General features: G+C 41.9%; 2 protein-coding genes across 2 annotated transcripts; one reads left to right on the top strand and one right to left on the bottom strand.

Moving 5' to 3' along the window:
* The first annotated feature begins 15 nt into the window (after positions 1-15).
* On the top strand, positions 16-9,371 carry angel1 (angel homolog 1 (Drosophila)). Its single transcript, XM_088647946.1, has 10 exons — positions 16-727; positions 1,576-2,082; positions 2,168-2,403; positions 2,628-2,697; positions 3,461-3,912; positions 4,891-5,032; positions 5,818-5,928; positions 6,488-6,557; positions 7,288-7,451; positions 7,599-9,371. The coding sequence occupies exons 1-10, from the start codon at positions 664-666 to the stop codon at positions 7,757-7,759; spliced, it is 1,977 nt and encodes a 658-aa protein (XP_088504072.1). The 5' UTR covers positions 16-663; the 3' UTR covers positions 7,760-9,371.
* Positions 9,372-11,979: 2,608 nt separating this feature from the next.
* On the bottom strand, positions 11,980-23,451 carry vash1 (vasohibin 1). Its single transcript, XM_088647945.1, has 7 exons — positions 21,935-23,451; positions 20,822-20,910; positions 19,777-19,833; positions 18,315-18,389; positions 16,872-17,253; positions 16,072-16,181; positions 11,980-15,275 (listed from the first exon to the last, which is right to left on the bottom strand). The coding sequence occupies exons 1-7, from the start codon at positions 22,193-22,195 to the stop codon at positions 15,203-15,205; spliced, it is 1,047 nt and encodes a 348-aa protein (XP_088504071.1). The 5' UTR covers positions 22,196-23,451; the 3' UTR covers positions 11,980-15,202.
* Between the last annotated feature and the right edge of the window lie 2,528 nt (positions 23,452-25,979).

Here is a 25,979-nt window from a genome sequence, read left to right as displayed (position 1 = left end):
AGCGCCCTGCTATCGGTTTGCCGAAGAGTGCTTTAGTATTGGCTGTATTATACCCTGAAAAACTCTTGCAGGGTTAGATTCAAAGAAAAGATCCCAAACACACTGCAAGAATCCGCAAGAATTTTCTACCACAATACCGCAGATCTAGTGTTTTGTAAATACCACAATGCTTCTTTATACTTCGTAAAATTATCTTTTTTGCTTTTACGATGTCTCGTTTTTGTTTTATTGGAGGCAACGATTTCCGTGTCAAGTACTACTGTATGTGCAACTATGGAGTAATGTGAATGTACTTCAAATAACGGCTCTGGGAACTGACAACCTGCGATTTCAGTATTTTCCTATCAGTGTTTCAGTGGTAAACTCCACGTTTAAGGGCTATACGACGCTGCCTTCTTGACTATACGACTTCTACAAATACCAATAGCGCAGGGAGTACAGTTTCTTGCCCTTAAAAATCACAAACTGAAAATTTTCCAAGGGTCTGGGAACGTTTGGTACAAGTCGTAATCTCAGTGGACTCTATGCGGTAAGCAACAACGAATATCTTGCATCAGACTGCAGCTCAGAAGAGGCTCATCTTGAACTGCGGATTTCGACTGGCGTCGGTGTAAATAAAGTTTAAACAGCCACAGGAAACACGTGAGGGAGGTAGTGTGGAGCATGATTGCGTTTCTCATGTGTTTTGTTCTTCTGCCAATATCACGTTTACTACGCAAGTTTGCAGGTAAACACCTAGTTTTCTCTTTTCTCTCAGTGAACAGGCCTTAGTGTATTTGCGGCTCACAATTAGCAGTTTGCCTTCCCTGATGTGGAAATGTAATGTTATTAAATCTCACAGCAGGTACAAAGTGCTGCGTTTGTAATTTGCTTTTCAAACTCGCCATAGCGACAGTTAGCATTTTAAATCATTGTTTTCTGGTAGTAATACAAAAGCACGATTTACAGCAAGTACTGCGCTGCGATGATCAGAAGCAGTAAACAATCAAGTATAAACCACACCTTCAGCAATTAAAAACAACATATTCCGTACCCTGATAGCTAAAGTGTTCATTATGATCTGATTTCCGAAAATAAATTTCGGATTCAGAGATCCAGTAACTCTATTGGAGCATTTTCAGCTGACAGTTCTGTATCCGCAGATTTGTATGTTAATGTTATAAAGGCCACAAACTGGAAACAGCATATTTAAGAGAGAACATATAAGCATGTATTTTTTTGAGGGGGGATAACTGTTGTCTTCAGCTGCAGATGGCTGAGAGAGTTTCTGAAGTTGCCAGCAAAATGTTATCTTTTTAAATCTCAAAACAATAAAGCAAAAGCATATCCTAAGATACATAAGGTCACAGCCGACAGGACCTAGTTGCTTATTGCTCAGAAGTTTAAGTCATTTCTGAAACGATCCCGGGGTATAGACCTTAGAACATAACTGGGCGGCTGGTCTGAGACACCCACCACCCTTCGCGTAAAGTCATGCCCCCCCCGACTCTTCTCCAAATGCATATCCTTGCAATTTCTGTACGTAACATCACACGTGAGCTTCACCCAATTTGCCAATTGTCTTATGACTGGCAGGTCGCAAACCAGAGCACGATGACTTGGACAGAGGAGGAGCGCCCTCTCTCCCAATGACCGAAAAGGAGACCTCAGTCGGGGGAGGGCTGCAGCTGGAGACTCTTCCTCAGGAGCAGAATGCCCTGCTGGAGCAGCGGCTCGGCGTGGAGAGCGCTTCTCAGCGGGGGGGCTGTGCAGGGACGGGGGTTCAGTGGCCTGGCCAAGGAAGCCAGCAGGAATTGGTGGCTCAGGGCGATGCGCCGGTCTGGGGGGAGCGTTTTCTCGGGTGGGCAGAGTGTGATCGGGCACACCCCGGCGAGCAGCCAGCGCAGAATCCCAGCACGGCCCTGGATTTGGGAATGCTTCTGGGTGAGGCAGGCGCTCAGAGCTGGGGGATCGCGGCGGACCGTCTTCAGGAAGGATGGAGTTCCTGTTCCTGGCCGGGGCCGGAGGAAGAGCAGTGTTATCCCCCCTGGCAGGTTCAGGGCATGAGTTACTACCCACACATGGAGACGGCACCTGTAGAAGGTGAGGAGGAAAGCTTCACGGTTTTGCGCGGCGGGATTTCTCCTGGTCTGTGGATGGCTTTGGTAACGAGACGCTCGTTTTGCAGAGGTGGGGAGAGTGTGGGAGGATCTGTCTGGGTTGCACTCTCGGACATGCGCTCCCCAGGGGTCCAGCCCTGCCACCACGGAGCCGTTCGAATTCACAGTCATGTCCTACAACCTCTTATCCCAGGACCTGCTGGTGGCCAACCCCGACCTCTACGCACACTGCTTTCCGGAGGTCCTTGCTTGGGAATTCCGATTGCGGAACATCCTGCAGGAGTTCCAGACATGGCAGCCAGATGTGAGTTCAACCTAACTGACCTGGTACATTACACCAAGGAGTTAACCCGGCCTGTTTGACTTTTAACTGTTAATGGGGAAGCGTTTGTAACCCGTAGTTTGAAATTCCAGGTTAAGGCTGGACTTTGCCTTTGTTATTCTCTAATTCTTTTCTTGCCTTTTGAAATATTCTTGACCAGCCACAGGGTGCTGTTTTATTTTCTCATTTTTACTTCTGTTACTCAGATTTTGTGCCTCCAGGAAGTTCAGGAGAATCACTTTTGGGAGCAGCTTGAGCCTGTCCTGTCAGTCATGGGTATGGATGAGCTTACGTTGTCTCACTCGGATCATGCAATCGGGAGGTTGCTTCTGTGGAATCTGTGGAATGATCTGCTTCCAGTTTTGCATGGGGAGCTGTAGAAGTAGGAACCTATTTATGAGATAGTATCTGGTGGTCACGACATATAACATATCTTATAAATAAGCATGTTCAAGAAGATGTCTGCCAAACCCAGTCTTGTTATAGTCAGCTGCTATATCAAACTGCAACTCACAACTGGCAACTGACTGAAGCTAGGCAGGTGTGAGCCTGGCCAGTACCTGGACGGGAGACCTCCTGGGAAAGCTATGGTTGTTGCTGAAAGTTAGTGGGACCAGAATGGGGTGCTCACCTCTGTGTGGGTCCTGATGGCCCAGTATTGTGCCGGGTACACTATACCCAGGGTGTTTCTTGAAAAGATGAGGGGAGTTAACCCTAGTGCCCAAGCCAAATTTCCCCCTAGTCTTTACCAATCATGGCCTCCTGATAATCCCCATCTATGAACTGGCTTCATCACTCTGTTCTCCTCCCCACTGATAGCTGGTGTGTGGTGAGTGTACTGGTCCACTATGGCTGCCGTCACATCATCCAGGTGGGGGTCTATACACTAGTGATAGTGGAGGCAAGTCCCTGTTATCTGTAAAGTGCTTTGAGTTTAGTGTCTAGAAATGCACTATATAAGTGCAAAGATATTATTATTAGTTATAAAGTCAATTTCGGGCGATGTCTACCTTCAGATCTTCCTTCTTGTGTCTTCCAGGTTACTTGTGCGTTTACAAGCGCCGCACTGGCAGGAAGACAGATGGCTGTGCTATCTGTTACAAACCGGCCAGGTTCCGCAAAGTGTCGTGCAGCCTGGTGGAGTTCTACCGGCCGGAGGTGGAGCTCCTCGATCGTGACAATGTGGGAGTGGTGACACTCTTGCAGCCGGTGACCCCAGAGGGGTCAGAGGTGTGGGGTCAGAGGTCAAAGGCCCCGCCCCTTTGCATCGCCAACACTCACCTTTTGTACAACCCCATGAGAGGCGACGTCAAACTGGCACAGCTGGCACTGCTGCTAGCCGAAATTGACCGGGCACTGAAGCCCTGGCGAGAGGAAGGAGTACACTGTCCAGTCATTCTGTGTGGGGATTTCAACTCCATCCCTTATATGCCTCTGTACCAGTTCATCTGCACCGGCCAGATGTATTACCATGGGCTGCCAGCTTGGATGGTGAGGATCAAATGGTTTGGATTTTTAACTTCTGAACAACAGAAAGGTGGAGGCAATTCAGGAGAGGAGGCAATTCAGCACATCTAGCCTGATTGGTTGTTTAGTAGATAATTAATCCAAGGATCTCATCCAGGCATTCCATGGAAGAAGCCAGGATATCGGCTTCAACAAAAGGTTCTGAACCCACACAACCCTGCATATAAAAAAGTGACTCCTGTTCATGGTTTTAAATGCACTTTCACTTAGTTACACACCATCTGCTGTCCTCCCCACTGATAGCTGATGACTGAAAACGCAGCACTAATCTGCCAGTGTCACGAGTTCTGGCTGATGCGTATGCGATTCCTGCATGAATGCTTATTGTGTTCTTCCAATATTTTGACTTATATTACTACTAATATTGTAGTAAAATTTCTGAAAATTCCGAGGTACCGAACGCATTTTTTAAAAGTGTTCTTAAACTTCAAGGTCCAGCTGTAGAAATACAAAGAATGCACGCCTTGCATTTTTAAGATGGCCAGTTTTTTCAGTTTAATCTCCCCATGAATTTACAATCCTCTTTACATCTCGGCTCACAGTGGCCACCCCCATACCCACAGGAGAATCAGGTGGATGTTGAAGTGCAGATGGGCTGTTCCAACTATTCCAACCCGCTCACCAGTGGAGCCCCAAGCTCTGCAGAGATGTACAAGGAGGAGGAGAGGCGCCTTCCTCGTTGACATCACGGCAAGCTTGGAGGCTCACAGGAATTTGCAGGGGTCCCTGTTTCATTTGTGGCTCCGAGAGCCCTGGCTGACTAGTCTCAGTCACTCCCCTACTGGCATAAAAAATAATTGATGCTGCTGCTTGGAGACTGAAGACGTCATTGCTAGATAAAAATCTAACATTACTTTACAGGAGCTGAAAAACACATGGTGTCTGACCGTAGAACTTAGCATTGATTTCATTTGAATTTTGATCAATTTTTTTGTGTTTCAGATTTCTGGACAAGAAGACTTATCACACAAACTGAACCAGAGGAGGCTGTACGCCCCCTTGTGGCCTAGCAGCCTGGGAATAAGTGACAACTGTCAGTACTTCGCAGTCTGTGACAAGAAGAAGAAAAATGGTCAAGAAAAAGGTCAGGCCGCGTGCTGGCAATCGATTCATTGGTTAATTTGCTTTACGGTGGATCTTACACCTTTTGCGGTTATTGGACAGGGAAGTGAGCGAGTTAAAGGATTCTCTTCATTATGAACTTATGTACCAGATCAGGGCCGGGAGGCACTTGTTTAGAGCAGGTTGAGCTGTATGACCCAGACAGTGTGGATGGGAGCCTGGGTCACGTCACTAGTCGAACGTGACCGGACTTCCTTGGCAGGGGTTATAAGTAATTGGCCAAGGCTCTCTTGGCTTCACAGTGACCCTTGTTCTTTGCCAAGGTGCCCGCAGGACTGCAGCGACAGGTTTGGCAGTGAGCCTCTTGCACTTCCCTGCAAAAAGATTAACTGGTTTGTGTGCACAGGTTGGAGGAGCCTGTCTGCACGTCTTCGTTCTCTGCTTGTGGGTGCTGGTGTTGGCACTGCAAAGTAGAGACACAACAGACAATTCCACGTTGGGTGGGTAGAGAAACAAGAAATCATCGGTCATCCTAAATTTAAAGAAAAAGTTACATTTAGAGCGCAATCAGAATAAAAAAATGTAGAGTACATATTTTGTGGGAGTGTCTTTTAAGATGAATTTGAATTGTGGTCTCCTAAACTGTACTTTTAATATGTTTGTTGTCTTTTTAGCATTTTAGTGTAACTTTTTTGACCTACTGTTCTGGTTTAATACATTAACTATACTAACTGATGAACAGGTAGTTCAGTTAGTTTTCTTTTAAGATTCATCTATTCATTATGTAATTGTGTATTTCTTGGGCAGGGAAACTCCAGTATAGTCACAAGTGTTTGCTTCAATTTCGTTTCTGTGAAATTGCCTGCACACGCCCAGAGTATCTTGTGTGTATTCCAGGAGTGACGGACGCTAAGCCAGGTAAAATCCCTAGGCGTTACCCTTCTGAACTCTTCATTCCTTGGTAAACCCATAAAGCTTCTTTATACTGTGTTGTGTTCAAAATAGTCCATATTTTACCACACAAAAGTTTTGTACTTGCGAATAGGGAAGTTAAATTACTATCTCACAGTTTCGCTCTGTTAGATATAAATATTTCTGTAGTGGGCAGGATTTTGTCTCTGTTTTGTTTCTAGCTCCCCCTACTACCACCTTTGCAGCTGTCTTCCTGGTTCATTCCTAATAAGTGAGGGAGGTTTTTCTCACCCTTGACCTCATGGCTTGGCTTGTTATTTCCTCAGCTAGATAAGTTAGTGCCAAACATTAAAATATTTAGGATGCTGTCCCTTTGTATTCATCATCTCGTCCGGTTAATTCGAATTTGACCAAACTGCTGAATTAACGATCAAAAACCTTTTTATTTAGAAAAAAAAACAGAGTAGCAGAAAGTCGCAAGTTTCTAAAGTTCTTGAAATTTGACTTAAAGAGGTGGCTGTTGTACATTTCAGTAAACTTTTTTTCTTTTGCTGTTTTCTTCTAGATCCCTCTAAAATACAGGCACAGGCCCTAAAATCTCTACCTGAACCTGATCCAGAAAAAAATTCATCTAGGTAAAGGACTATGGCCTAATTGCTAAGAAAATAATAGAATACGCTAAGCACCATTTTGACTAAAAAATAGCATCCTTCTAGGATTATGTCTAGAGTTAAGGTTGGCATAAAATAAGTTTAAGATTAAGAGTAGTGAATTTACCTACAGTCAGGATTCAGATCCCATTTGAGTGTACTGTAATTTTAGAGCTAGGATTAAGAATAAAGCTAAGGTTAGGGATATTAATAAATAGTTAATGTAGTGATTTATAGATTTCATGATATACCCAAGTATGAAGTTAAAGATTAAGGTATAGGAAGTGCAGTAAGAAAGCAGTGGTAAAATTGAGACGAACTATATCCACTATGAGTCCTTACACCTTTCAAATGTAATTCCAGCTGTACAAAAATAGAAGATGAACTAGCAGGTCTGAAGGATTGTCATTCATTTGTTTTACCAAGATTTTGTATGTTGTTTGAATGCATGTCATACTTTTTCTAAATATTATCACCGCATAAAATTAATTATAATCATAAATAGACTTTAAGTGCTGTTCTTGTAATTTTGTCAACTCACTATCACTACAGGAAAGTGTAATTTAAATAAGCATTGACCCCACGTCTGCCTAAGTAGAGCAAATATAAGCTTATTCAGATTCTAAACCTTTTTACATTATGTTGGTTTTCATCAAAGTTATTTTACTTGTTTTTAGAACCTACAGTGCAAGAGGTCTTTTCTCTTCTCTCTTAGGTTCAGAAACACAATTTTTCATGGTTTCGATTTGACGTCGGTTTACAGCCACTACATCCCAGGCACAGAGAAGCAGGAAGTAACTACACTGCACTGTGGCTCTGGGGCCACTGTGGACTATATCTTTTACTCAGCTGTGCCTATCAATAGCAGGAGCCAGCGAGGTATGAAAATCTTAAAACCCGTTCACTGCTGCATTAAACATCTCCAAATCCCACAGTCCAGCTGTATTCTTGCCCTGGAACTATTAAGGATGTACTAACGGGGACTGCACGCTAACTCTCCAGTCTTACTGCTGTTGTGCCTTGTAGGAGGAAGGCTGAAGCAGGATGGAGTCCTGAAGCTGATGGGTCGTCTCTCTCTGCTGTCAGAGGAGCAGCTCTGGTCCACGAAGGGACTGCCCAATGAGGTCTTCTCCTCTGACCACCTGTCTCTCCTGGCTAAATTCCAGCTGGACCACACCTGGTTTTAATCGCCCCATTGTAGATGACTTGGAAGCTTGATTTCTTGGAGGTAGAAGTTACATATAAATGGCAAGAACTGTTTACACGTTCAGCTACTGTACAATGGTTTCCCATTTACTTTCTAAGTATTACAACTACTACATCCTTGGATGCTTGGAAAATTATTCTTTTATTAGGAGCAGAAAACAATTAGACTTCAGTACAATTAGACTCCAGTACTTGCACCTCCTGTACCAGATATCAGCCATGTCAACCTGTGGCATCCTGAGGCAGTGCTATTGATACAGCAGTGCTCAGTAGTTCAAATTTAGGAGCTGAGTCCTACACCAAGAAACTACAGAATTCTGTGGTCTTTTCAGTTTTAAAAACAAAATGTCTTTAAGTTTTCCTTCTTTTCCAGGTCTCTGAAACAAGGAATATAAAGAGAAACTTGCTTATTGGTTTTGGCTTGTTTGTAATGGGGTTGTTTTCAGCTTCGAAAGTTGTATTCATTCAACATTTACCGACACTCTGAGTTAACACTTTGCTTTACCACTATCACAAAGAAGCTGAAAAATTTGACATTTAGGTTTCTAAGTTAAGAGATGTTTGTTTTTGCTTTTTCAGCAAGTTCTTGTTCTCCCATTTCAAATAAATGGATGATAAGTTTAACAATGTAAACATTTTATGAATGCAACCTAGAGTGAGGAATGATGTTGATTCTTGAACAAAGCACAAAAAAATGGGAATATTTTAAGCTTGTTTTAAACAAAGTAAAATTAAGGTTTATTTTTAAGGGAATGTATGCAGGTATTACACTTGTATAAATGTGAGAGGGAAGCTGCACAGGAGCAAGTAAAGGTTGATTCCGTGCTGATAAAGCAGACAGAAAAAAATACATTGCACTTCTGAAGAAGGATCAGCAGCTGAAACATGTTTGTTCTTCTTTTACCCTTACCTGTTCCATTTCACTAGTATAGTTACTTATTTTTAAAAGCACAATTCATGCTGTTTTGGTAGTTGCTTCATATTGCTTACATTTTGTAACATTTAACTAAGCAATGAGAACAGGTCTGTAAGTATAATAAGAAAGATGTTGAGAACCATAATTGATGATTAAGGTCAAGCTGTCACCAATTCAATTGCAAAGATGCTGTATGTTGATACCTTGTGAACTTCATTTAAGCTTGTTTTTATTTATTTTATGAAGAAACCTATAAGACATGTAGGTGTGCTTCTGCAGCAATGCCAAACCCTGCGACACAGAAACAGAGTGCTTCCTTTTGTATCAGTAAGCCATTATGTAATGAGTTTTCTTTTCCTATACTTGTCTGTCCAGACTCCGTGGTTGTGAGTGTGCACAGTTCAAATACAGGTAGTTCAACAATCACATGAACCATCATTCGTGTTGCTCCTGGAGGCATGATTTTCCCCCTTTTCTTCCCTCAGTTACTTTAGTGTATTCAAAGTACAAATGTATTTTTAAGTGGCTGTCTGAGTTTTTGCCAGAGAACTTTTCTTTTTCCATTCACGGATAGTTTGTCCCCTTAATTCTGTGCTGTGGATGTTGACATATCATTTCAGCTTACACAGTACTTAACAAGTAAGAAAAGCTGACAGAATAAATGTTGTGGAAAATGATGTCTCAGTGTGTTTGAAATGTGTTTGCAGAGGCAGGAGAAGAACAAAGCAGCCAGAATTGCCACATGAGCTGCTCAGTCTTCTCTAGTCTCTTCTCTGCCCATTTTTAGTTTCTGGGAATGAAAACTAGGGTTTGAGAAATGAGGCGCCAGGCCACTCTGTAATGGTTAGAGATCTATATTCCAGACCAGAAGCCCGTGGGTTCAACTCCCAGGTGGAATTGTACCATCCAGTACTGCACTTTACTCAAATTGCTCCAGTAAGTACAGTGCCCTGTGGGTACTCTGGGTACTGTCCAGGCTGTCGTTGGAAATAAAAATTAGATCGGCCACTTAAGAGCAAGTTGCATAAAGGATTTAAAAATAAGCTACTACAGGGTGTGTCAGCAAAGGTAGTCTGAGCTTTCACCATCTTCCATGCAAGGATAAATCATGAAACGATTAAATGGAAGATGTTAATTAGAAGTTCTAATTAGTCTTAATTAGAAGATGTTTTTTTTATCTATTTCTGTCCACTGTGAAATCTCTTGAGTTCAGATTTAGTCTGGCTCTACTGATGTGCACACTGTAAGGGTGGAGAAGCAGTTGTGGAATACTGTAAATAATTCATCTTGTACTGCAACAGATCACAGAGTGCAGCCAAGCATGTACTTCAGTTCTTGCATGGGCTCCATATACAGTATTTAAAATGGAGGGAATAAAGACCTGCGATGAGGACTTGCTACAGTACATGTGCATGAGAATAAAATAAATATAAACCTCGCTGATCTCGATTTAAAAATCATACCTGCCTGAGGTATACCGGGAGAAATGTGTCCGTGGAACAGGAAGAAATTAAGGTGACAGAAGGACATGGGATTAGAAATTTGAATGATTTCATGCCTGTTCTGGTTTGTAAAAATGTGTTGAGTTTGAAGAAGAATCAGAGAAGAGTTTGTACATAGACCTCATCAGACCCTGGCTCCTTGGGGTGGAGGAATGAAGACTAGTGGTTACAACTAATGCAATCTAGATTTTTCTTTCACAGTCTTAAAAGGTACAGGTATTCTTAAGGAATACCTTAAATTATACAATATGTCTATGAATAGATCACGATTCAGATTTTCCCCTGAGGTACAGGTTTTAAAGTGGGAGAAAACTTTGATAATTAATTTCCACTCCAACTGACAGTTGCTGCACATGCAATATCCTCCAGGTGGTAAAAACAGTAGTTTACTCATCTGATCTCATTACTCATTGGATCTGCACATCACCTGTGTGGCCCCTTGACCTACAAACAAATCTAATGCTGCCTCACAGCGAGTGTAACAATCTTCATGGTGCAATTGTAGATAGAATGTATAGTTTGAGATGAACTGTTTTGTTCACCTTTAAAGGGGCAGCAGTCTTATGCTGTCATTGTATAAATGGATTTTGTTTTTAAGGGAGAGCTTTAGCATAAGACTGATTCCCATAAGAAGAGCAGTGTTAGGTGCTGTAAATCTTCTGCGTGTTTAACTGAACATCATTGCTCCCCACTGCTAGATCTGTGTGACTCTGAAGGGCACTTGGCAGAAGGCTGGACTCTTGAAGTTACCAAATCGCCTTGTTAGCGAGCGAGTTGATTGGACAGGGTTGATGAGATGGCTTAACCTGTTGGACGCCAAGCCTGGGGACAATCAAAGCAGAGCACAGAGTGGGGCTGGCTTAAGTTCGTGCACTTTCACTCAGCTTCTGGGGTGCAGTTTGTAACCTAGCAAAATCTAACTACCAAGCACACAGTCGGAATAACAGTTTACTATCTGGGAAAGAGCAAGTCTCAACACCTCACCAGGATGGGAGGGTCTAAATTTGAGGGTCTGGGCAAGTATGTCTAACTGGCACAAAATTCCACCTGCAGTGATTGATGTCACCCTGACTGAAAAGCATGACTTTGATTAAGTCCTGGTAGCCCCATTTATTGCCTTTCCTGCATGTTCATCCTGATGTGCTGATATTCCAGCAGGGTACTGCATGTTCTCATGCTGCTTGTGTAACTGTGGCTTTTTTTTCAAGATGAGAGTGTGACCATTAAGCTGCAGATGTCCTATTTTCCAGGCTTGAGCCCCACTGGACATATGGGGGGGGAGGGGTGGCATCTAGCCAGAGAGCCATTGCATGCTTGTTTAGGCTCTGCATGAGGAACGGAACAAAACCCCACAAGACAGCTACCTGGTGCCAAGCATGAGTCACAGATAGGCAGCTTGTAGAATTCCAGCAGTAGCTACACGCTTCATGCCTGCAGACTGTTACAGTAGATCCCCTGTTGGTGAGAAATGCTAATTAGCATGAGTTTACCCATGTCATATCTGTTTATGGGTGGCACAGTGGTGCAGTGGTTAGCATTACTGCCTCGCAGAGCAGGGACCTTGGGTGCTATCTGTGTGAAGTCTGTATGTGTTTGTGCGTCCTCATGTTCACGGGGGGTTTCCTCTGTGTGTTCCGGTTTGCTCCTGCTGTCCAAAAACGTACTGATGGGTTAATTGGCTTCTTGGAAAATTGGCATGGCGCTTGTGTCTGTGTGCCTTCCCTGTGATGGATTGGTGTCCCATCCAGGGTGTACCCTGCCTTGTCTTCTTTGCATTCATGTGTTGCAGTTCAAAGAGGTTTATTTTGCTGCTTGGTACATAGACAAGATTAAACATATTTTTCATCACTCAATAATGTTTCAAAATTATTCTCAAGTTGTATTAAAGTTTAAAATAAACAAAGGTTAGTAGAAAAGTAATCCAAAAAACCACTTCTTCATTTCTTTTTTCCTATGTTATAAAGCAATATGAACAAGTTAGTATCAGATGTCTTCCTAGAAGCAAAATCGTGCATTTTTTAAACTCTGCTCAACAACGCTTCCAAACAAAAAGTATAAGGAACTACACAAAAGTATTACACTATCTCTGGAGGCCTCTTTCGAAAAAGAAACAGAGAGGAACTTATTTAATTAGCGGAATTACAGAAAATGACACCGGTAATGGCCACAGTGAATGAAATTAAAAAAGAGAATCTGAATTCTGTCAAAATTCAGCTCCCGCTATATTCAGTAGCTAATGCAGGATTGAGAGCATAATGAGATGTCATTTGCGTGTCTTCCTTCTGTGTTGTTTTTATAACAACTCACTCATGGTCAGCTTTATCTCTCTGGGGCAAGGGCATGCTGTGGGGAAAAAGCACTTCCAAGATCCAGATTTAGTCTTTCTTGGCAGTGTGTACAGTAGGTTGACAAAAATGATTCATTAGCCTCTTTATTGCTTTTTGATGAAAATCACATTTATTGATTAATCTTTGCCATCTTTATCCTCTCAGAAATTCTGCACATCTCACGCTTTTATGAAAGTGCTTAGAAACTGCTGAGATCATAATTTTGTCTTGGAGATCAAACAAATAATGAGAACCAGTCTGAGTATATACAGTACGGTCTTGACCATCTGTCTTAAAAAAAAGTGTGAAATCAAGATACTGGTAGATGTAAAATGAATGGAGATGAAAAAAGTGGTAAATATGTTGGGTATCTAGCTTTAATGAGTGAAACAAAAAACACTTTTTCAGTAAAATTTTAAAAGCCTCGAGTGAATAGAAGCATTTTCGTTTAGTTCTACAATAAGGGAGCTGTATAGACTGAATCTGTACTCTAGAAAGGACATTTATAGAGCCTTAATAAATATGGATTAATTCTATAGGCAGCAAACATTTTCAAGTAAACACGTGACTCTTGTTCACCAATAACATTTTACTAAATAACTACAAAGTCTTTACTGTGCCTTGAAAATATTTAGTTCTTTCACGTAGTTACATAGAACAGGCTTTCCATTAATTCTCACCTGCCTGAAATAAATCTACAGTGAACGACAAGGTACAGGTAAAATATCAGTTGAGGGCTATCAGTGCTCTTCAGTGTGATGTGGAAGTAAATATTTAATATACAACTTGTAAACAAACCTCTCTTTGCACCTTTGCCTTTATTAAGACTTCACAATCCTGCACTAATACTGCGAGGGTAATTACTCTTCAAAGCTGACCCTAAACCTACAAAAACACTCACACTTATCATTATACTTCTGTTTTAACCAACATACAAGATAAAAACAATGCTCTCCAGATCTAAATATTTATTGAAAAAACTTGTCAGTTTAAGTCCTTTAATCTGACCACTATTAGCTAACTACTACCCTGGCTGAAATATGTACTGTATGTGAGCAAAACCAGAATCTGACCACCCAGGAGAAACATCTGACGTTACAGTTGCACTTTCTCCTTTAATGGGGTTTTAGATTTGAACTCCTCTCAAACTTTTGGCTAGCAGAAGAAACATGCTGGTACACTCAAAACGTTCTCGCAGCATTCGTAATCAAGACAGCACGATTTATTGTGATGTCATTTTTTAAACAATCCCTGCCAAGCACAAAACGTTTGTAAGGTTTTTACAAATAAAGTTTAAATGTTTTCCAGCATTCCTAATACGTACGGTTTCTCATAGTTAACATTTTTTAAAGATGCAGTTCTACTCTTAAGTGTGGATTTCATGTGATATGTGACACATTGTTTAAGTTGGTGATTCTTATTTCTATTTTAAGACTATCCCTGCAATGTTATTCCCTAAAATGTGGAATTCCTCATTCTTTTCTATTTTATACCCACCCAGTGTGGAATCGCCACTCATTTAACTCGGCTTTACGGTTCTAACTATTGATCAGAGACACAGCAGATAGACAGATATGCTCCTCTGACACACCCTACTATCAGTGTCATTTGTCTTTTGATACACTGCAAGCTCAGCAGTGCCCTACAGGAGAGGGAATGGAAGAGTGTTGATTTACTGCAAGAACGCTGCCTGGCTAAAGCTGACGCAATCAAAGAGACACGAGGACAACTGGTGCATTACTGCCACTTGTTGGAGCCTGACCACAATGGGTTGATATTAATGCACAGGCTCAAACATCAAATCTGGACCACAGATTACATCTGTGCCTAATTAGTCTTAACCTGTGCTCTAAGCAAAAGTCTTCACTTAGTTGAGCCACTCAAGAATCTCATTGCAACTCATTCTAACTGTTGCTTCAAGTCTGTTGATTTTGATGAATCGGCTTAACGCTATTGTTGCATTGCAGTTGGAACAATCTGTTTATTTTGTAGTTATCTGTATTTGAAATGCTAGTGATTTTAACTATTGTTTGCTCATAAAGCCTTCTTAAACACAATGAGTGGAAATTAAATGTGTAGGTGGTCTTAGAGTTTTTCATATGAAGGTGAATGGTGTAAGATTTCACACAAAAGGCACTGGATGCTTTGTCTTCAAGGTATCTTCTACAAAAGCGCAACTACATAGCTGTCCAGCAGAGCTAAAGATTAATGCTATTTATATACACTAGTAAAGAGCAAGGCGAAGAGGCCTACAGTACTTTCACTGGCTGCTTCATCAGTTTCACCTTTTGACGGGACTCTCCTGTTACTCCCCATCTATGCCTTCACTCCAAGTCAAGCCAAACTGAAAGGACAAAGTCTTCAATTCACATCTCGGCCTGCCAGCAGCAAGCTCAACGTCAATATAAGTGATTCACAATATGTTTCTGCAAACCAACAAAGCTCTGTCCCTGCCCCTGTCACTCTGACCACTCTTCCTTCAAGCTCTACCAGCCATTTCAACCTCTACCGTCACTAAAAAGTGTTAGTGGTTCTCTGCCCACAGGCTAAGACTTCAGCAAACATCTGGCAGATTTGGTTTGTTGTGGTCACAGTGCTTGACCCAGAAGTTGTGGTAGGTGAGGTACAGTACTCTGGAGGTCCAGCGGCTTCCTGCGGCTCATGAGAAGCTGGGATGTTTTAAACTCGGATCTGGTAGCCATTGATGTCTGAGGAAGGCTTCTGTTCAGGTGGCTTCTTTTCCCCGGATGGCCTGTAAAAAAGGCGGCAAATGTTTTGTAAGCTATAGCTCCACATCCCACCATTACAAATCCATGCATCTGTTTTCATTCCTCAACTGCTGCCGTGCAACTAACCCTTCCCCGCAGCTTAAGAATTTCATTTTTCTTTTTTCTCTCCAGAGACAGAGACAGAATAAAAGACACTTTATCACTACAGTAGGTATTCAGAACCAGGCAGCACACAGATATATAAAACCTGCATCTCTTAGCACAAGGAAAACAATGTATTTCAGTAGTTCAGTGAGATCCAGAGGGTTACGAAATATGCATGAAGTAATTGGTGGGACTCGCCTAGCTGAGAAATGGCAGTCCCATCTCTCAATGCCCAGCCCGCCCTCACTATTGAGAGAACTGAGCCAGGGAGCTGCTGCATGGGTGTAGATGGGGAAGCGGAATGGGGGTGATAACACAAAAGAGAGGTATGTAGGCAAGTGGAAGTGTTAAGGATCTAACCATCTTCTCGATCTTCTGTTATAAACTCCATGCGGTAGGCAACAGCCCTAAGGCTGTATAATGTCTCATTTGGCATTAAGAGACACATATGGAAGAAATGATCAATGCACAAAAATGTTTTCTTTTCAAATTGATAAGCAGGAGGATTCAAGTCATGTCCGTAAGCTAAGGCACTGCTAAAACCTTTCCTGTGCTTGCCAGCTGCCCATGAGTGCAGGCTCCACCCAAATTTCTCACTGTAAAATAATGAACCCTTTGAATCTGAGGGGCTTCAGTTATCCTGCAACATTAAACACATAGCGACGCGGGCAGTACCGTCTCTCTCCTCGGCTGTTTCTCCGTAAAGGGCTAGACGGGCCTCGCTGAGGGGAGCCCATGTCTCTTTTCCTGTCTTTGGTAGGGGAAGATGGGGCTGGTTTTCCAATCTGTAAGAGAAAAAAGGTACAGAAAAATGTGGGACTGTTTGGCGACGGTCATCTCCGAACAGACTGCATTACAGTCCATCATGCTGTTTTCTTGCTGTTTGTCTCTGGAAAGAGTTGTAAATACTGACATTATACCCACATGTTTTTGTGACTTTAATAAATTAACATGTTTTTTTTTTTTTTGCGTGTACTATCCTGAATTCCTGAAAACATCTTGAAATACTGCAAGGAATTTTTGCACAGAATGGTAAAAAAATGTTAAGGTAAGAAAAACAACATTCTTGAACATGGAAGATTAAATCGACTTCAGCCTAAAGCATTTCTGCAGTTTCTCCTTCATGTAACCTCTGTCTCTGTGTGTGCGCTGGTGAAAGCCATGAAGTTCACCATCACATATCACTCGTCCTTAAACTGGCACTGCAGCAAATAGTACAGTATTCACGAGGGATCTTCTGGACTCAGTTACTGAGTTACTGGGTACTTCGTAGTGTCAATACACTGCTCTCCAAACAGCAGCAGACATTTTGTCAGAAAGGACTGTTAAGAACTGGAGGACATAGACATTTGCTTCACTGTCATTGTCCCAAGTGCTTTTGTTAGTTTTTTTGCAAAGTAATCCCTTCCCTCCTGTACGGCCATTAGCAGCCTGGCAATCTGGCCCCAGGACAGTCACGTCACCTCACTCCTCACCTTGAGCCTCATATCCCGGGTGTGTCTCTCCAGCTCCCTGCGGAAGTCCTCCGGAGACAGCTTGTCCAAGTCCAAGATGGAGTGCTTCCACTCGATCTGCTCCACGCTGTGGGGGTCGTGTGACACATACTGGCCAATCTTCACCTTCTTCAGGGTGTGCCAGTAGCCCCGGTAGGCACTCTCGAACTCCTGCACCAGGTCGCTCAGGGTACGGTACTCCAGCTGCTTGTACATCAGGTCTTCCCGGCGGCTGATACCCAGGGCTCCGAAGCGCCCCCCGCAGTGCACCCCCAGCACGATGTGCCGGAAGTAATTCCCTGAGAACTGAGTTTTAAAGCTGAGAGGGAAACGCTCAACACCGGGCATGCTGTTGGTAAGGTAACTGAGAAAACTCGAGTCAAGGAACACACAATATAGCTGCACACTTCTTTCTCCCCAGGGGCAACCCATTTCCCAGACATCACTATTGCTTTGGACATGAAAACAAAGGAAAAAGAAAAGATTACTGCGGTCACTGATGTTTAATTGTTTTTTTTTTCTTTTTTCGTATCTAAAATATTGAAGGTTCAATAAGCTTTTCAAGTAAAGACTGACACGACAGTTATACAGTCACGATCCTCCCTGGTCTAGCCTTTATGAGGGGAAACCTGTGAACCAGACATTTAGACAGGATACTGTCTTCATTTTTGTCAAAGTTACAGTACCTTCTCAGTTGCACATCAGAGAGAACATCATCAGCATTTCTCTTCAAATTTTCCCCCAGAAAATTCCCCCAGAAGGGTATTTTTGTTCATTAGAGGAAATAACAATTCCACATGGAAGTTTTTTTTAAAACAGTGTCTGCATTTTCTAGTCTCCTCTGTCAGATTCACAAAGTATTCCATTACGTGGTTTGAAATTCAAAACTCTGATTCTGCTTTTTTTACCACAGATTCCTATCAATGACCCCGAGACCTACTGTATTTATACAGCTGGGTATTTTAGCAGTCTAAGGGAAGTACCTTGCTCAAGGCCCACCCAGGCTTTGAACACACAACCCTCAGAATTAACCCAAAGCATTATTAAAGGAATATAAAAATTACTCAGATCCATTTCTGATTATGACAGTGTTAATGACTGATTAAAGCATTCCAGTAGACTGAATATTCGGAACCCACATATACAGTACCATTAACGTTTTAGATAAGGCTAAACTCTCACTATCTTTTTTAAATATGAGTTAAACATTGTTGTAGCATACAGTACCACTACTATAAATGAAATACAAAAATGACCTGATTCTCTTTATAAAAAAGCAGAAATGCAGACCTGATGTAATATGCTGTATGACGAACCCAAGACTTGCTTACACAGTGAAAAGCAAAGCACAGTCAGTTCCCCATGACAGTGGTTGGCCGTCGGGCTAAAATACCTGCCAAGGTTTCAGAGCGTAGAAAAGGATACATTCCCAGGATCACAGCCTCCAAACACTTGATTGGCAGTGACTCCCGGATCATCTCCTTAGCGATGTCCATCAGCCTGTGTTGGAGAAGCAGTGTTATCAGAGTAGAAACTCTGGAAAAAAAACACTTCAGTGTTGTTTCCTGATACCATCCTACCATCCTGAAACCATCACGTGTGCTGTTGTGCTAAATAGAGTTCTTAATGGAGGTTCAGGATCAGGTCAGACCCTAACCTCACCCATATCCATGGCCCAACATCAGTCCAGCATGGCTGCTTGTGCAAGTCTGTCTCTCCTCTCCATCACTGTCCTAATAGTATCTCCCTGACTTATCCCTCTTGAAAACGGGGGTTCCATCCGCCTTATGCTCCCACGGCCTGGTCAGTTACCCCAATATATCTATCTAATTCAATGACAACTTATTACATAATAATTTGAGTTTAACTACTGATATTTTTGATAAATTGAATTTAAAAAAACAAAGTTATGAAAAGACTTTCTTTGTTCCTAGCCTAGGTGGTTTCAAGAATCAGTGCAATTCCAGTCTAAAAAGGATTCACAATAAAGAGAAATAGGAAAAAAAAAAATCTGGCACAGCAGAACCTAAGGAAGTGTGGTGGACCAGAAAGAGGAAGTCACAGATGCTGTCATTCAGTTGTACAATAGAAATGAAAAAAAAACATCTATAACATCTCAGCAAGAACCTGAATAGCTGCACCCTTCCTGTCATGGGCTAAATTAATTAGATGATGTGTTATAAAGTTCATCAGTGAATACAGTAAACCCCCAGTTTAACAGACTAATGGGTGGAACTTGTGTCTGTTATTGCTGAATGTCAATTAAATCACAGATTACATTTTATGCCCCCAAAACACACTATTACATGAAAAATATACATGTACAGTATGCAATCAACACAGTTAATGAAAATTGTTCCTGTGCCTTTTGTCGTGAATATGCAAACTCTTTATTTTATGTCATAAATATACTGTACAAAAATTTACTAAAGACTACGAAACACAAACCCTTCATAAGCAACCAGCCTATCACTATAAGGCACTACTGCTATTCCTGAATTTCAAACCTGTGTAAAATCTAACTTTGTTTTATTATCTGTACATTTCATTGTTATTGCATGGAAAGACCTGTTTTTCTTATTTTACAGTCTCATCTTATTTTATATCTTGTCTGTTAAATCTGAAGTAAAATAAAGTGAAGTCTGTTAAACCTCAGGTTTACTGTACACTCAGTCCCTTTTCAAACTTTTCTCTACAGCCCCAAACAGACTGTATGCAGTGTGCTACAGCTATAGAACGTGCTCATCAGCTTGACCCAGATGGCACTATGGTTGTACATGTGCATTTTTCAATAAGATTCTAAAACAATCAGCTTCATGTAACCCCACCTTAAGCAATATAATTTCAGTTCTGGCACAAACCTTACATAACTGGTGAGTTTACTTACGCAGTAAGAGGCCTGCTCTTCTTAATTTCAAAGAACTGTGTTCCAGTATGATTGTACCTGAGAGGGTGCTGTTAAGAAAGATTAGGACGAGAACAGACTGACAAACATATCAACTACAGAGCCAGTAGCAGGGGGGGGGGGGGGGATTCGGAAACAGAATAAAAATAAAATTAGATCTAATAAAGCAACAGCTGTGGCAGACCCCCACTTCTAAATATTTTACATCATTCATGGTCTTATGGGTGAATTATTCATAAGCTTCAGATATGACAATTACTTCACGCTTCCCTTCCCTGAGTTACGAGATTAATTTTGCCAAAGCACTTAAAACTTCAACAACAATCTGACTAGAGCAAAAGAAGAAAGTGTTTATTTTTTGGAAATAACTCTCAAAAGGCATATTTAGAGCTCCTGTACCTTAATTTCAAACAACCTTTTAAGTTTTGAAAGATACCACAGAAATTACAAGGCTGGTCTTTGGATTGTTACAATGGCCATCTTGGTGGGAACTTACATTTGGTTAACATACAGTACCTGGGCTTCTGCGTAATGCATTAAACATACAAAGTGAAGTATATCAATCTGGGGATTTTATCCACCCAGTGTAACAAACCAAGACTACAGATTAAACTGTGTCAACTCCTTATCCTGCACCGACTGCACTTACAGAAAATCATATGAGTGCAGCTTTAATGAGTTTACCATGACTGGTGTTAGAGAAAAAAACAAGTGACAGTCATTAATGGTAACAAAAAAAAATATTCGGAGGTTATACAGTATGTGTGCTTAGATACAAGACCATTGTTGTAATATAATGCAATATTTCTTACAGCACTCTGGCCTGTATATTAGAATAGTTAATAATTCTGAACAACCAAACCTTCTAATGAACTGACTGACATCATCGTAGCATAGTAGATAATGAAGTCAGAGCACAGTAACGAAGATTTTACAACTCATTTTTCTCTCTGACTGCAACCAGACCTCTCTTCAGTTCCTTGCAGCTGAGCTGAATGGATAACAGCCTTTCCTGCTTTAAGGATACTGCAAGTCCCTGATGTATCTCTGTATGGCTTCCAGGCGATGTGGGATGGTGGTTAATGGCTGGTATGCAGGCACACTTGGTGTTGGAATCTGCAAGTAAAAAATTAAAACACCGGCAGGCATACTTGACACAATCACCATATTCACGGCAGTGTGAGAATCCCCTCTTGTTCATTTGTAAAGCATTTTTTTAAAAAAGAAATGCGTGACTATAGTCTTGGGTTAGAAATCTGTGTTCGGTAGAAGCTTCACATGACTTCAATTAAGCAGAAACAGAAGACACAGAAACTGTATTTGGCTTCTGACATTCTTCACCATTTACAGGTCTATAAATGAGTTACAGCAGAGTGGGATGTGAATGCTACCACACAGAAATCTTGATCTTGGAGTCCACCGACAATGTGCTTTGTGTCAGGCAGCAGGGAATGATTCATTTCAGGGTGACACAGTAGAATCCCTTCAATGCAAGAGAGGATCTCACATAAAATAGTATTTCTTAAACTGTTATCCATGCTAAAAACTAGGGTAGTAGGAAACATAGAGAAAGTGACACATAAAACGTGTAATATCAATAATAAGATAGATAGATAAGACTTTATTGATCCCGAAGGGAAATTGATGGGGAAATAACAAACCTTTGGTTGTGTTCTTAATCTGAAGCTAGGCAACCTGACACAGGAATAGGAAAAAATGAAAAGTTTGACCCAACCACCAATTACGAACTATAGCTTTTGTGTCCTGGGTTTTGTTGCAGACGGAAACATCCAAGGTGGAGTTTGAATCTTCCCTCTATGTTCAATCTGGTTTCCTCCATCCTTTCAAAGTCATGCTGGACAGTTTCATCGGGGTTTCGAAATTATACCTCAACTGTCTGTGTGCGTCCTGCGGTAGAATAGCTTCTTTCTGCCCTGCCTTCAGATTGCCAAAACCCTTACCAGCAGTAAGCTACTTTCTCATATGGGATGACTTTGACTAAACCTGCTTCTCTCTCTGCCCATGTGTAAGCCAGACAGTAGGCACTTGTACTAGGTTTGTAAAAACATCTACATTTTGTGCGAACCCCGAGCAGAAATGAAAGGACTGATTTTACAGCCGGAGGAAGAGTCGCTCTTACCTTGGGCAGGTCAGTGGCTCCCCTGATCCTCCTGACCAAGGCCTCGCCCTCGGGATGGATCCGGGCCACGTGCCGCCACATCCTCTCCCATGTGGCCTCGTTCACGGGCAAACCGCCCCGATTGACGAAGAACTGCACCCCTCCGTCAACCGTGTCCTCCTCCCCCTCGTCGTCCTGCTCCTCATCGCGCTGCGCCACGCCCTCGCACCCCACGGAGCCACGCAGCAACGCCGCTGGGATCCCCGTCCTGTCCCCGGGCATTTCTGCTGCCCCAACCCCCGACCCCGTTACCCTATTCGACCGTCGCCGGCTCAAATTGTCACATCAAGTACGAGTGGACAGAGATTGTGTGCCGTTCATGACAAGATGGACACGGAGCTGGTGGTTGTTCTTGGTGCTTGCAAAAACACAGTTTGCCACAACTAACACGAACTGTGAAACGAGGGAATGCACCCTCGATTGAACAAAAATGGCTTAAACGCAGTCTTAAACGCAATGTATTACTGCAGTCTATAATGTTATCCAGAAACCATATTTGTCAATACATGGTCGAAACATTGATAGATTTGTTAAGACTTCGCGTGTGTTCAAATTGTATTACACAAAACTTTTTTCTAGTTGTACGTGCCTGTTGTTCATTCATTACATTGCACTGCAGTCCTTACATTCGTCTTATGTGTGTATACTGCACAATGACGGCATTAAAAGCGCACTTGAACAAAGGTAGAAAAAATTTAAAACTTTAAAAAATTGTATGTAAAATGTGTTGAGTGACAAAACATTCTAAAACTTTTCAAAAACGAAAGACATTCATAGAACTTTCTCCCATCATATAATGATAAAATACACAAATACTGTAGGTTAAAACAACTTCAGCACTTCTAACGATCGATAATCCGATAAAGGTATCGATTAAGAATAATACACTCGCGGCTCAGACTGTGTATACAGTATGTGTACAATTGTAAGTGATGCAGAATAAAATTCGCGTTTCTGCTACGATTCCACTAAAAATCACATATTCAGAATCTGTACATACTGTAAAACAGAACAATGTGCTGTAACAGCTATTCAGTGTTTTAAAGGTATATTCAAGCGCAACGGTTCTGTGGTTTTTGATTAGCACCGTATAGAAAAGCTCTAAAAAGACCAATACTAACATAGGAGTACCATCGCGTAACTGTGCATGTAAAATCGACTTTATAATATTGCCTAAAGGCAAGCTAGTTTAGAACAGTTACATTTAAACCAGAGGTCACCCAACCCACGTCCACAGCGCCATGCAAAACTACACAGACGGCCTCGCACAATTCCTTGACCCTCGGTTTCATCGCCGTTGACATTCCACAGTGGTCCATTCCTCCCTCACAACATGTTTCCTTCTTGTACGTAACCGTCTAGTTTATTTCTCAGTCCTAAAATCCATTGTATACGGTGAAAGCAAACTGATCATGCCTGTTACATTGTGTGCGGCTCGGGACACTCCCAGAACACTCGCCAGTGCGCATGCTCGCTGTAGAGCGATTACTGTATCCTCAGCGCAATGTGCTTTCTTATGCTTTCGCTATAAATAGAAGAACATGCACACTTCCTAAGCAAATATCCTGGGAAAAACAGCGAGCGAAATGCCGCACAAATTCGATAGAAAGGATTTCCTACTGATGTACGAACCGGGAACTTTCAGTTCACTTTCACGTGTAATATTAATGTCTATTGACAGGAATGACACTGCGTCGCAAGTTTGAAAATGAGCTTTTGTTTTGGTGGGTTTTAGGGACAGGCGGTGTTTTCTGTTGTCGTGCATTTTAGTTATTTTCTCCGACATTACTCATTCAAACAGATACGTGTTATTCCTCCTAAAGAAAAAAATAGAAGTAAACATGAACCGAGGAAGCAGAAGTTAAACAAGTTATTTTTGATCGCGTCAAAAACAACGCATATACAGTATATAGCTTCCTATAAATATACAAAAAATCATGACGGCAACAGAATGGCAGCTTTTAAAAACATCATCCCTGCAGTGGTTTGGATCATGTTGTTTACTAGGACAGAACCACAAATATCACTGCAGGCTACAGGTTACAGTATTGTAACCAGCTGGTGCTGGAAACTATTTTTAGACTATTTTTCTCACTGTAAGACTTCAGTTTTCTACATTCACCACCAAATAAGACCATTTCTAAAGTAATAGCACCCAACCTCATGTCCATAAGACCTACATCGTGAAATACAGTACATTTTCCCTGTGGCCACATTTTGGGCAAACAGCACTCTCCTCTGTAAATGGATAAGCTTGTAAATTGCCCCACCAGCCCTGTAGCATGTTCAAGACATGCACTTAATATATTCATGAAACAGTACACTAAATCTGAGCAGGCTTTGATAGTGGTTACTGTACTGTATAGCCAGTCAGGCTTGTTAGATCGTTTTACATTGAAATGTTTTAGAACATTTTAGGTTTTGAAGACTGCCTTCTGTTTGGTTTGTTCTGTCACCCAGAGTGGTTATACTCAGTGTGTCATCAGTAATCCACAGGTCTGTGTCTCCTCACAGCACAGCCCGTGTCCACATTCAGCACTCTAGCTGAGATGCAGGGTGCTTCGTGAACAAAATCACTGCTTTAAACCTTCCAGCAGCTGCACTGTTAAATGAGAAAGAATTCATTCGCTTTCAGTAGCTGTCTGTCTTTTTCCAGAACAAGAGGATCTTTTCATTTCACTGAAGGAGTTGGTCAACATGACCTCTTTTTAACAAAGGTTGTTTTTTTTAAGTAGCCGTCTTCAGCATGTTTGAGCTTGCAGCTTGGTGCTGGGTGCTGTTCTGTATACAGACCTTGGGACAGAATGGGCACACAGTGGACAGCATGTTAGTGGAGGGAGCAAGAGTGGGCTGATGAGCTTCAGCCAACAGGGGTCTGACCCGTGTGCACAAAGTTCTGTCTCCCCAGTGTCGTCACCCCCACTCAGCGGGATAGTGAGGGCTTGTGTCCCACTTTTACAGAAGCTGGGGGAAAGAGTTGTGGCAGAGTCGGTGTGCCTTTCTCAGAAAACCTCATATCTCACATTGGCACTTCGACCGTTAGTGGTGGCAGTGTTCGTGTGTCATAGAACACGTGAATGGAAATCTAGTTTTGCTACAGTGATAATGTTACTTTGAACAGGAGTAAATTGCTAATGCTTAAATTTCAACTGATGGATGGGAATCCTCACACCAAACTGAACCCCTACCTTAAATGTTCGCTCTTACACTGACACTCTGTTCAACATTCCCTCACTGGAGAACACCAGGTCTTTGCATATTCTATGCCGGCTGGCCCCTCCTACTCTAACTCTTCCAAACAGTATACAAAATAATACAATGCTATTTGAGTGCACACTTGTCATGAAAACAACTCAGAAAAAACAACAGTGACTAAATACAGTCACATATTTACGACATGCAAAAAAAAAAGTCCTGTTCGTATAATAATACAAGGAAAATACTCCCTCCGCACACTCCTTTCAACATTCCTTAGAAGACATCTGGCCAGATGTTGCAGTATGTAGGATTGAGGTGACTGCTACTAGAAGCTTTATGGGTGCCTGTATTTCATGTGGAGGATCTTCACTTTTACCTTTGTGGGCTCTAAATGTGTCTCCAAATATCTCACATCCACGAAGGGGTGTGGGTATAAAGATTGTGATTAAAGCTGAACCTCTGTGTCTTTGCAGAGAGTGTGATGATTAAAAATACAGCAGAAGAGTGCTCTGGAGCTTGCACTGGCACCTCGGACTTGGTGCTGGATCTCTGCTTCAGTGTCTACAGATTGTGGTGGGTACCAAGGTACAATAGGTGTTCAACTACCCCCAAGGTCATCCCTGGTAGTCGAGACAGATTTGGCCTGTGGCCGGTGTTGCCCTTCACAATTCCGAACGATGAAAGACACAGAGTGTTCATTAGCCTTCTGCAAAAAGACTAAGGAATATTAGATGGTCTTTCTCCATGCTCAGGGACAAGTAGTCAAGGATGGTTGCTTTAGATGTTTTATTTTTTGACAACTGTTACA

The sequence above is a fragment of the Lepisosteus platostomus genome, chromosome 10 (genome assembly GCF_059453375.1).
Source record: "Lepisosteus platostomus isolate fLepPlt1 chromosome 10, fLepPlt1.hap1, whole genome shotgun sequence".
Classification (NCBI taxonomy): Eukaryota; Metazoa; Chordata; class Actinopteri; order Semionotiformes; family Lepisosteidae; genus Lepisosteus; species Lepisosteus platostomus.
The sequence above is the reverse complement of the archived record's forward strand: the minus strand, read 5'-3'. Positions and strand labels throughout refer to the sequence as shown.